A 10,480-nucleotide genomic window follows, 5' to 3' on the forward strand; every position below is an offset into this window, starting at 1 on the left:
AGCAGTGCGCCCATCGACAGGCCGTCAGCAGTCTTAATCTCGAACTTCCACCCAGTGCGGAATCCCTTCCCCAGAAATTCGGAGCCGAAGCCGTGGCCTTGACTCACGGATGCCGACAGGAAAGGCGAGCACGCGTAGACGTTCTCCAGACTTACGTTGCAGCTCTCGAGACGGAGCACCGACAACGCGGCCCCCATTGCGACGTTTTTGTCGATCGTGAGGGGAGGCGTGTCCACAAACACGGCGTTGACGTCGCGACTGTCCTCCAACTGCACCAGCAGCGCCATCGAGCCGAACAAGCGGTCGCTGTCGTCCAGCAGCACCAGCATGCCTGGCAGCCGACCCACCATCCGCAGGAACTGCACACACACCTTGTAGAAGCCCTCACTCTTGTCGGGGTTCACTGTTCCTAAAGGGCGTTTGGTGCGCGCGAGACCCGCTTCCTGATCGCAGGCGAAGAAAGCGACAACAGCATCCAGGCCCTCAGTGTAGGGTGGCTTCTGCAAGTAGCTCACACTGGCCTCGTAGTCTGCGTCAACAATCAGGTAGAGGCCCTCCCCGCGAGCCTCGACGAACTTCTTGGACTCCCCAGTACGGGGAGGAACCATCTCAACAGGAGGTAAGACTGCACTCAACGATGCACTCATGAAATTCGAGGCTTTCCAGAGCGTGACTCACATTCAACACCTCAGGTGTAATACAACAGATCTGTCATTTTGGGGACAGCTCGCCAAGCAATTCAGTCCGACTCTGCACCCTTCATAAGACTGACGAAATAAAGCTAATTATGGGGAACACGATAAACCGTCTAGTGTTCCGCCCGCCAAAGCCGAGCACGTACTCGGCGTCGGGCTCCCTCCGGTGGACCGTCTCTCGCCTTGGGGACGACCTGCCGTTCATATTCGCGGACAAGTGAGCCTGCCTGCGTCCTGACACAGTCGGGAAACACATACACTGCTCTTCTTCCACTGCAACGCCGAGGACATCGGAATGGTGGCCAGCACTTTCATCCAGCGAGCACGCATATGGAAAGTCAACCTCATGCTTATGGAGTACCCAGGCTATGGCCTGGCCACAGGCGAGCCCACGGAAGAAGGAGTGTACGCTGCAGCAGATGCCGCCTACCACTGGCTAACGCGGAAGCAAGGCTTGCCGGCGTCCAGCATAATCGTGCACGGACGCTCACTGGGCTCTGGCCCCGCATGCCACCTGGCGGCCAAGTACCCTGTGGGTGGGCTAGTCTTCCAAAGTGGCTTCATGTCAATTTTTCGGGTTAACTTCGGAGTAAAGGCGCAGTTCTTCGGAGATCTCTTTCAAAACCATCTGAAGTTTCCATTGATATTCTGTCCGGTTTTCTTCATTCACGGAATGCAGGACTCCACAATTCCTTTCGACCACGCCAAGATCCTGTATGATAAACACTTTCAAGCTGGTCGGGAAGTCGTGCGTCCTCTCTGGGTGCCAAGTGCAGACCACAACGACCTGGAAGTACGTTACACAAAGTACTTGACATGTGTCGGTTACTTTCTGGAGTACATTCGGACTCTAGACGAGATGAACTGCGAGGCGATGGACGAGAGTCCCAAGCACAAGCACAGAAAAGAACCTGTGGGCCCCGATGAGTACCCATTGTCACCCATTCAAGAGCTGAGGTCACCGCCTCGTATGCCTGTGCGTACGCCTCTGCAGAGACCAGTCACGCCTCTTCGGAGACCTGTAGAGGAGAAACGACGGCCTGTCACCCACGGGCTCCCACCAAGTCCCCTTCGGAAGTCCGCCCGTAAAGCGAGAAGAGCCAAAGAGCCGCCGTCCGTCGAACATTCTAAACCACCAAAGGGGGAGCGAGCGCGGCATGGGAAGCAGAAACCCATGAAGTCCGTACACTCGTTCGAACAGATCGGAGAGCAGCCGGAATCACTGATTGAGTTGAAGGCGACCATTGTGCCTAGTACTGCCCCGATAAACGAATCCCAGGCTGGGAAGGGAGAATTCGAGTCAATTCCCGTTCCGCTTGTCCCCAACGCTGCTCGGGTTGTGAGCTCCATGGCCAACATGTTCATTCCTGCAGTAAGGCCTCCTGAACCCGTGGTAATGACACGGGATGAACAAGGTAGGATTTGCATGGCTGCCGTCGTTCCGTCACGGGTTTCGACGAGGGTGCCTGCTACGCCTCAGAAGGGGCCAGTCCTAACTGCGACCCCTTTGTTAGGAGCGGCCACTCCACTGAGATTGCCATTGTCCGCGACCCCGCTAAGAGTGCCTTCTACGCCGCTTGTACGAATGCCCACGCCTTCGACAATCACGAAAACTCCCCTAATCTTGTCGAGGCCCTCTAACACAGACGACAAATTAGCTGAGTCGCCGTTGAGATATGTCCACCAAGAGGACGAACTTTTCTCTCCCGTTCGTGGACCCCCAGAGTCGGTTCGATTGGCGACTCACACGCCTCGAGGCCCTCAACCCACTTCGCCTGCGGAGCCTCCATCAGAGGTTGATAGAATTTCCTATGTATCCCCACGCGACCAACCGATAGACCTCCTGTCCCTCCAACCAATAAGCGACACACCCGAAAATCTCCCGAAGTCCCCAACCGCCCAGGAGGCGCCAGGAGAGATGGCCAGTGAGAGGCCCGCGGCATTTGCTAACCTCCGGCACAATCTAAGTCATCCCAACGGACTACAGACGCTCGAGGATCGTTCGAGGCAGTCTTCAAAGGAGACAAGGCCTCACCGGGTCGACATGAGGCTCTCAAAGGAGACCAGGCCCCATGTCGAGACTAGGCTTTCTCCGCTCCTGAAACCGGTCCGGCGGCCTATTAGTGCGCCAGATGAGCCGGTGAGGGAGGTTCCAGCCACGTATCCGCTGTCAATGCCCCCCCAAATCACAGCAAGCCCTTTGGTGAGGCGTCGGCGTGTCGTGAAGAACTAACTTCAATTTTAAGAATAGAATTCTTCCACTAACCGCGCTTCCGTTAGCTCGCTGAGAGCCGTAGCTCCGTACGTTTTCTGCTGAAGCCCCTCCAGGTCCGTAAGGACTTTGTTTTGCGAGGATGCGATCAGCATCTTGTCCCGGGTGGAACAGGATTCCGGCACCCAACGAATGAGTACCAGCTTAGAATTACCACTAGATTTCGGGGGCTTCATGCGGTAGACCACGAAGTAGGCGTGCTCTTGGCTCTTTATCTCCTTCAGTTTGGCAACGTCGGCGATTGTACCGTTGCCCTTAGACATCTGGGTGCTGACAGGTTCTTCGTCTTACGAGCTTAAGCTTCTCGTCTTCGATCTTGACCACTAAGTAGTCCGCTTTACCTTTCATCTTGAACTCCGTGTATGCTTTGAGGAGTTCCTCCACGGGAGCAATGCCAGACGACGTCATGGGATATCTATTTGAGAATATCCTGAGTCACACAAACTGATCGTCTTTGACGTGGTCTGAGTAGGTGCAAAAGATTTCTTTTTCTCAGATATCATGCTCTGTCTTGGGTTCTTTGGGGCACTTGAACTTGAAGGGGGGGGTCCCCTCTAGACTTTCCAGAATCTGCTGATACCAGTTGAAGGAGTGCTGCATCTTCTTGTTCTTCAGCAGCGTGGCGGGGCACATAGTCTGGTACATGTACTTCGGAAGTCGGATCAGTGGCACAGGGTCATAGGACAACTGGAGAGTGGCTGTGCGGTCGCACCCAACTTTGGCCTGCCACATGTCTACGAAGGAGCGAGTGGCGTAGAGGGGAGAGCCGTAGAAGAACACAGCAGAGAGATAAGCGCCTTTGCCCTTGTCGGTGAACAACGTCGCCCGATCCATGAGGTCGAGGACGGCCAGAGACGCGACTGCTGCGCCGGAAGAATGACCGGCGATGGCCACAGAATGGTCTTGGACGCGATTAAACTCCTCACGGACCCAGTCGCGTATGACACGCCAGCGCTTCATAAAGCCCCAGTGAACCTGGATATCCTTCCCAAACACGCGGAATGGCCCAGGAAAGACAGCGAAGGACTCAAACCAGTCCACTGTCTCGAGATTCCCATGGAAGGTCACCAAACTGAGCTTCCGTCGCTCGTTGCTCAGAATTCGGGCCAGCCATCCCGCCGAGTGACGTTTCTCCCTTAGGGTCCACTCCCCACAGGGTAAAGCTCCCACCCCTCCAGACAGCGCCGCGTTGAGGAGACTAAGCCACCGTAGCGTCTCCGGTCGGCATGTAGCCAGCACTGGGCCACCGCTGCCGTCGTAGGCCGGACTGTACTGACCGTTTACCTTCCACTCCACCAGCACGTCCTGTACGTGTTTAGGACGATGGAAAAAATGCCAGCGGCCCACCTGCTTTAGATACCTGTTGTCATGTAGAAAATCTTCGTTGCGTGTGCAGTTTACTCGCTCGGTACGCTCGTAGCCACGGGCACCAGCAGCGTACTGGCAATAGATCACCGGCGGCGAAGCAGCCAGCAAGGCGACTGCCGCTCGCATCTAGATTCTCTAATTAATCATCAGCCGCCTCCACCGCGGGAGACGCTTCCGCACCCTCGTCTGCGTGCGCCTTATCGAAGGCAGCATCTGCGCCCAGTCCCGCTCTTACGTACGAGCGCTTTGTTAGCGATAATGGTTCCATATGCTCTTCCTTGGGGTCGTACCCCATTCCAAGCAGCATTGCCATCCCGAAGTCCTCAATGGGGACTTCTTCATAGCTCTCTGGTTTCCACGGCATCAACAGCTCCAGCTCTGCTTTGTACGCATCCTCTACGTTCTCCCTCCGCACGCGGGCTAACGCCGAGTTCCGAATCAGTATGGGCTCTGGTAGCGCTCCCTCAGTCAAGTGAGGCGCTGGACTTGCGTCGCGCTTGGTCCGTTTCTGAAGGAACCGTGGGGTTCCGGCAGACCGGTGACGCTTGGCTAACCGGTTGCGACACGGAATCGTAAGTGTCGCTGGCTCGCGCCTTACAACGTCGGTCTCCTGCACGCCGCCGCCTCTACTGAACGCCAGCACGGTGGACTTCTGAATCTCACTCGTCGACGACCGCGGATTCTTTCGCTCAAAGACGCTGGGCGGCGCCGTAGTGACCGCTGCAGCTTTCTTCTTCTTTAGAGAAAATTTTAGCATCACGTGTGACCTTATTGTTGAATTCAAGCATGCTTCCTGTGATCGTTGTAGCTGCTGTCACCTACGAAGGCGGGTTGGGCGCTGGAGGTCAGATTCCTTGGCGAGTGAAAGCGGACCTTCAGTGGTTCGAACACGTCACCTGTCGCCGACCCTCGGCTGTCGTATTCGGTCGCAGAACATGGGAAGGGCTGCCTCTTTCCGTTAAGGAGGATTCCTGTCGAAAGTACATTGTAATCAGTCGGTCCTTAAAGGAGACAGATGTCACCGTGGTGGGATCCTACACTGCTGCCTTGGAAACGGCGAATGAGCTGTCTGTTGAGCAAATCGTTATTGCCGGCGGAGCGGAGATCTACGCTGAAGCCCTCCAACACACCTCGACCGACATCATATATTTAACTCGCTTAGGTCGAAGGGATGGTGGGTTCCTCAAAGACAAGATGGACACATTCATGCCGTCGATTCCTGTGCTGGACTGCCGCGACGCGAACTGGTCGATGACCCCGTTCGAAAACCACCCTGTAGGATTTAAACTACTCGGCATATCGTCAACGGTTGGCAATCTCGGAGGCTCGTGCACAGGCTTCGATGTGGTTACTTTAGTAAGGGTTGAGCAGGAAAACGAGCCTCTCAGCAGGAATGGCCCCGCGTCTGTCGTTTCTGCGTATCTACACCCGTCACCAAAGCAGTCCCCACTTACACCCTGCCTGCTGGAGAAGCCAGAAGAGTGCCAGTACTTGGATCTGATTGCTCAGATAATACAGAACGGCGCCTTCGAGATGGATCGTACCAGTGGGGCTTCTCGGGAATTGCGATGCAGAAGTGGGCACGTTGGCGCAGTTCGGTCACACCTCTCGATATTCACTCCGTGGGGGAGTATTCCCTCTACTAACATCAAAACGCGTTTTCTGGCGCGGAGTTGCAGAGGAGCTTCTTTGGTTCGTTAGGGGAGAAACCAACGCTAGGCTTCTTCAGGAGAAGAACGTGAGATCATGACGAAGGTAGACACAGATTCATATCTGGGACGGCAACAGCTCTCGCGAATACCTGGACAGCATCGGACTCTCTCACCGAGAGGAGGGCGATCTGGGGCCGATCTACGGATTCCAGTGGAGGCACTTTGGCGCACAATACGTTGACGTACATGCAGACTACACCGGCAAAGGCTACGACCAGCTGAAGTCCGTCATCGAAACCATCAAAGCGAACCCCACAGACCGCCGTCTGATCGTAAGCGCGTGGAACCCCGCCGCACTGAAGGAGATGGCCCTGCCGCCTTGTCATATGTTCTGCCAGTTCCACGTGAACGTCGAGAAGGGGGAGCTTTCGTGCGCCATGTATCAACGGTCGTGCGACCTCGGCTTGGGAGTTCCCTTCAACATCGCGAGCTACTCACTGCTCTTGCGAATGGTTGCAGCTGTAACAGGCTACAAGCCTGGAGACTTCTTCCACGTCATGGGGAACACTCATGTGTATCGTACCCACGTGGAGGCGCTGAAGCAGCAGCTGCGGCGCCTTCCACGGCCATTCCCTTTGCTAAACATTAAGCGCGTACCGGAAGACGTGGCAGATTTCTGCTTGGATGACTTTGAGATAATCGGCTACAATCCGCAGCCCAAAGTTGAAATGCAGATGGCTGTGTAGCAAAATTCCAAATACTATCGCTCCCGCTAGCCATGGTCATTGTGCAGCTGTCTCCCATGACTCCACCGCCGCCTCCGAGGAGGCATCAAGTCGGTTTTGAAGTGCATCCGCAGGTGGTGACGATTCTAGGCGAGCCGCCTTTGCAGGTGGCACACTCACATTACAAGGAGTTCCCTCTGGCACGCCGACGCCTTTAGTCAAGGTGTCCTCATGCAGACACTTCTTGTGAATGTCCACTTCTTGTGAAGGGGCTCCGCAGGCCGCAACTATTCAAGTACTTTTACTGTTCACTTTCTAAATTCCGCTTGTGCATTCGCAGCTTCTATTTCACTTGGACTTTGAAAACATTCGTTTGCCACTCCTGTGTCACCCGCGCTGGTTCCGGCTGCGACGCCGACTCCTTCGTCTCGGACCGGCTCGAGCCGCCTGGGGCCGGTGGTTCTCCGTCAAACCCGCGATGTCGTCTCGGAGCCTCTGGATCTCGTTCAGCATCTCCGCCAACACGCTCCAGTGGTTGCCACTCGAGATGCGCAGGTACTGGTTCTCAGACTCTAACTCCCGAATCCGTCTTTGGTCGCTGGTTGGCGCCCTGACGTTTAGTTTTGGGGGGCGGACAGCACGCTTTAGGCGGGGTCTGGGTGGTAGAGCATGAGAAAGTGGCTGAGTTGGAGGGCTTGACGTGTTCTTGCTACGCGCTTTGGGTTGGCGGCGAACTGAGTGTTCCCTACAGGAGTCTGGTTGCTTGGCGGTGCCGGCAGCCTCTTGATGCTCTTTTACAGAGCCAGTGCACTGTCTGGCAGCGCGACGTTTCCAGCAACGTTGTATCGTCTTCGCACTGCAGACGCGCAGTCCTAGGATGTGTAAGGCATTTCGAATTGAGCGAAGGCCGCGCCTCACGACAGAACCCTTCCATAAAGCCTGCACAGCGGTAGCAGCTCTCCGTTGCCGCTGTAGCCGCTTGAGCCGCAGGAGGAATCGGATACTGCTCGTTACGACCTTCCATCGTAACCGAATGTAATCCGAGTGGCTAGCAACTATCAGCGCCCGTAGACCGTCCACGTCCTCGAACCCGGCTAGCAGTGCTTCCAAATGCTGCTGCTTCAGGAAAAGCTTTGTGGCCCCAATGCTGAAGTCCGTCTTTGGACACTTCATCATGTTCATGAGGACTCGAGCCGCCGAAGGAGGCGACAACACCGCAAGCCCCTCGTTCTTCGCCCTGAGAGAGGACAGCGGGAGCCTCACAGGGAACCCCTTGTGCATCACTTGCACCACCTGCTCGGCTCCCAGATTCCTCAATTGGTTGAGGACGAAATCGTAGTCGAAGGCGTCAGCCACATCAGCTTCGTTGGGCTTGACACAACGCACGAAATGACATTTGCTGCCGCTTAGCGTGTTCACCAGAACGGAGACGTTAGCGGTGTAGGTCTCAAGGGTGGTCTCGTTGGTCACCTTGAAATCGTCGAAGACGATGTTCTTCGCTTGCAGAAGAATTCGGTTCGATCCACTGATGCTCTGAGCGTTTTTGCTTACGAAGGAGCCGGAGGTGTACTCGACCATACCCACAAAGTGCTCTACCACAAAGCACTCCTTTCCGACGAGATGGGGCCGGTCGGTGCTGCTGTGCTTGACCTGGTGCAGGAACCAGGATTCTTTTTTTTGCAGAGGGAGTTTGGTTTTCGTCGCATCGTTCAGCTTTGCGAAGATGCCCGATACAGGGTCCGTGAAAATCGTGAGCTCTCCCCCTCGGTACTTGGAGCTGATGTCGAAATTCAGAGAAGCACGTATGCCCTCTCGACGCATCTCCTCCAGCTCTCCGAGCACGACGCTGTCGTAGAAGAGGCGGTGAAGCTCCTCGTTGGCGTAATTGATGCACAGCTGCTCGAAGCTGTTGCTGTCGAAGCTCTCGAAGCCGAAGATATCTAGAATGTTCAAGTGGTACTCGGCGTCGCACCGCTGCTGGTTAAGCCTGTTCACTAGATACTGAAAAAGCCATTGGTAGACAGTCTGCGAGAGTCGCACGCGGAGCAGATCAAACTCTCCCGGGTAGGCCAACCGAGACACGTCCCTCACCTGCTTGACCTTCAGGTGGCGCTCCAGGTCTGCCTCATCCAGCCGAAGCAGACGGGCAACATCGCCGACTGGCGACTCGAACGTGAGGTCTCGCAGCAGCAGTGTAGCGTCGAGCACATCCTTGACGGGTTTGGGGTTGATGTCGCACTTCAGAAGATTCGCGCTCACTTGGGGCCATCGCGTGTACACAGGACCCTCGAATCGTTTGTCCATGCTTAGCGACTGCAGCACATGGAAAGTTTGCTCCCCGTCCACCACGTGCGCGACCCTCGACGTTTCCAGTAGGAAGACCATCAAAGCCGTCCCTGCAATCTGGAACTCCTGTCGCAGATTGACAGTGGTCAATCGACCGAATCGCGATGAGTTGCGATTCAATCGGGTCTTGGCATTCCCGAATGCCTCCAAGAGGTCTCCCGCCGCGCTCAGTTGCTCGCTGATGCGCGCCATTCGCCCCTGGTCTCTCGTCGCCTGCAGGTGGACCAGCATGTCCACCATCAGGCGCGTGTTCTCCGTCTTCCCAGACCCACTCTGGCCGGCCACTACGACGGTGCTGTCGGCCTGCTTGAGCCTGTACATCTCGCGGACCGCCCGAGTCACTTGGGAGTACACGTGCGGTTGCCTGTACAGGCCGGCGGCCACGGCATCGCGCACAGAGGACGAGTAACATTTCACCGGCTTGTTAGGGTTCACGGAGAGCAGCACGAGCCCCAGCGAGGTGTAGATCTGGTCGTGGTCGTACCGTCTTCGAAGGTTCTCTGCAATGGACGCCAGACCCAGGTCAGGCAGGCCGCAGCAGTCATCAGCATCCATGTGCACTAATATGGTGCACACGAATACCTCGGTGCAGCGAGGGAATCTAGTGCACAGCACGCAGAGTGACAAAACACACGCTACCGCAGGTGCTGGTGCACCTGACGAGCGAAAACCAAAGACGTCTCATCAATGGAAGAGCGACCCGTAAGCTCCATCTGACTGAATGCCATGTCGATCACAAGTCTTTCTAGCAGTCCTCCTATGAATTTGGAAGCCTTTGGGGTGCATTCAACCAGGCTGCAGATCATGTCGTGGGAAAAGATTCCGGCCCTAGTTCGAATGTTGGCGGTGGTGGGCGAACAGGGTTTGCGTCGGGAAGCACGACGGTCGACAACGGCAACTGGAAGCTGCTCGGGTTTGACACCATCATAGTCAAAGTGGAAACCAGCCGGACCCTCCAGCGGACTCGAGTCGGAGACCTGCTCGAGTTTTAAAGGCGGCACTCTGGGTTGGGAGCGCTGGAGGCCCTCCACTGGGACGGGTTCCGGCTCGGCTAGGGACATATCGAGATACCCGGATGGGGTGCTGAAACTCTGGGACTGTCGAACAAGATCAGGAAGGCTGAGAGCTGGCGGCGACCCCGTCCGGCATCTTTTGCGGGACGGCTCACGTTCGTCGGGGCGAGTCCTCTTCAGCAGAGGTCGTCGTCTCGTGGGCGGCGAGTGATCTGGGGAGGCCAGAGATGAGCCCTGGTCGGCTGTGGTGCCCACAGACAGGCGAGAATCGGCGGACTTGTCAACAGAGATGCACGACGCAACAGATTGACGGCGATATTCTGCCGTAGTTGTCGGAGAGACTACAGAGAAGGTCATTAATGTGATTTCCGATTTAATCCATTCGAGTACGCAAATTCAAAGTCTTTAC

The 10,480-nt window shown here is 56.0% G+C and overlaps 8 protein-coding genes across 13 annotated transcripts; 2 read left to right on the top strand and 6 right to left on the bottom strand.

The window, feature by feature from the left end:
- On the bottom strand, positions 1-647 carry KVP17_002010 (uncharacterized protein; the record flags this gene model as incomplete). Of its 2 annotated transcripts, none has more annotated exons than XM_068517920.1 (1): positions 1-647. In XM_068517920.1, a coding segment is annotated over one exon (647 nt), but the record flags the coding sequence as incomplete, so codon positions are not given. The 2 variants fall into 2 exon arrangements, with proteins under 2 accessions (XP_068371533.1, XP_068371534.1); XM_068517921.1 differs by having other exon boundaries at positions 19-608.
- Positions 648-787: 140 nt separating this feature from the next.
- Positions 788-2,928, top strand: KVP17_002013 (uncharacterized protein; the record flags this gene model as incomplete). 2 transcript variants are annotated; one of them, XM_068517926.1, is made up of 2 exons in its annotated part: positions 788-912; positions 939-2,928. In XM_068517926.1, 2 exons carry the CDS (start codon positions 788-790, stop codon positions 2,926-2,928), a joined length of 2,115 nt encoding a protein of 704 aa, XP_068371539.1. The 2 variants fall into 2 exon arrangements, with proteins under 2 accessions (XP_068371539.1, XP_068371538.1); XM_068517925.1 differs by lacking the exon at positions 788-912 and having other exon boundaries at positions 991-2,928.
- Positions 2,929-2,936: 8 nt separating this feature from the next.
- Positions 2,937-3,375, bottom strand: KVP17_002011 (uncharacterized protein; the record flags this gene model as incomplete). Of its 2 annotated transcripts, XM_068517922.1 has the most annotated exons (2): positions 2,937-3,230; positions 3,259-3,375. In XM_068517922.1, the coding sequence occupies 2 exons, from the start codon at positions 3,373-3,375 to the stop codon at positions 2,937-2,939; spliced, it is 411 nt and encodes a 136-aa protein (XP_068371535.1). The 2 variants fall into 2 exon arrangements, with proteins under 2 accessions (XP_068371535.1, XP_068371536.1); XM_068517923.1 differs by lacking the exon at positions 3,259-3,375.
- An 84-nt stretch (positions 3,376-3,459) lies between these two features.
- On the bottom strand, positions 3,460-4,461 carry KVP17_002009 (uncharacterized protein; the record flags this gene model as incomplete). Its single annotated transcript, XM_068517919.1, has 1 exon — positions 3,460-4,461. The coding sequence occupies one exon, from the start codon at positions 4,459-4,461 to the stop codon at positions 3,460-3,462; it is 1,002 nt and encodes a 333-aa protein (XP_068371532.1).
- A 13-nt stretch (positions 4,462-4,474) lies between these two features.
- KVP17_002014 (uncharacterized protein) lies at positions 4,475-5,092 on the bottom strand (the record flags this gene model as incomplete). The annotated part of the gene is made up of 1 exon (XM_068517927.1): positions 4,475-5,092. The coding sequence occupies one exon, from the start codon at positions 5,090-5,092 to the stop codon at positions 4,475-4,477; it is 618 nt and encodes a 205-aa protein (XP_068371540.1).
- Positions 5,093-5,121: 29 nt separating this feature from the next.
- On the top strand, positions 5,122-6,733 carry KVP17_002008 (uncharacterized protein; the record flags this gene model as incomplete). 3 transcript variants are annotated; one of them, XM_068517918.1, is made up of 3 exons in its annotated part: positions 5,122-5,881; positions 5,910-6,073; positions 6,101-6,733. In XM_068517918.1, 3 exons carry the CDS (start codon positions 5,122-5,124, stop codon positions 6,731-6,733), a joined length of 1,557 nt encoding a protein of 518 aa, XP_068371531.1. The 3 variants fall into 3 exon arrangements, with proteins under 3 accessions (XP_068371531.1, XP_068371529.1, XP_068371530.1); XM_068517916.1 differs by lacking the exon at positions 6,101-6,733 and having other exon boundaries at positions 5,122-6,036; XM_068517917.1 differs by lacking the exons at positions 5,122-5,881; positions 5,910-6,073 and having other exon boundaries at positions 6,374-6,733.
- Positions 6,734-7,099: 366 nt separating this feature from the next.
- On the bottom strand, positions 7,100-9,613 carry KVP17_002012 (uncharacterized protein; the record flags this gene model as incomplete). Its single annotated transcript, XM_068517924.1, has 1 exon — positions 7,100-9,613. One exon carries the CDS (start codon positions 9,611-9,613, stop codon positions 7,100-7,102), a length of 2,514 nt encoding a protein of 837 aa, XP_068371537.1.
- Positions 9,614-9,693: 80 nt separating this feature from the next.
- Positions 9,694-10,119, bottom strand: KVP17_002015 (uncharacterized protein; the record flags this gene model as incomplete). Its single annotated transcript, XM_068517928.1, has 1 exon — positions 9,694-10,119. One exon carries the CDS (start codon positions 10,117-10,119, stop codon positions 9,694-9,696), a length of 426 nt encoding a protein of 141 aa, XP_068371541.1.
- Between the last annotated feature and the right edge of the window lie 361 nt (positions 10,120-10,480).

This window comes from the organism of the source record quoted next (assembly GCF_019968985.1).
Source record: "MAG: Porospora cf. gigantea B chromosome Unknown PgB_NODE_824_length_10480_cov_120.929, whole genome shotgun sequence".
Classification (NCBI taxonomy): Eukaryota; Apicomplexa; class Conoidasida; order Eugregarinorida; family Porosporidae; genus Porospora; species Porospora cf. gigantea B.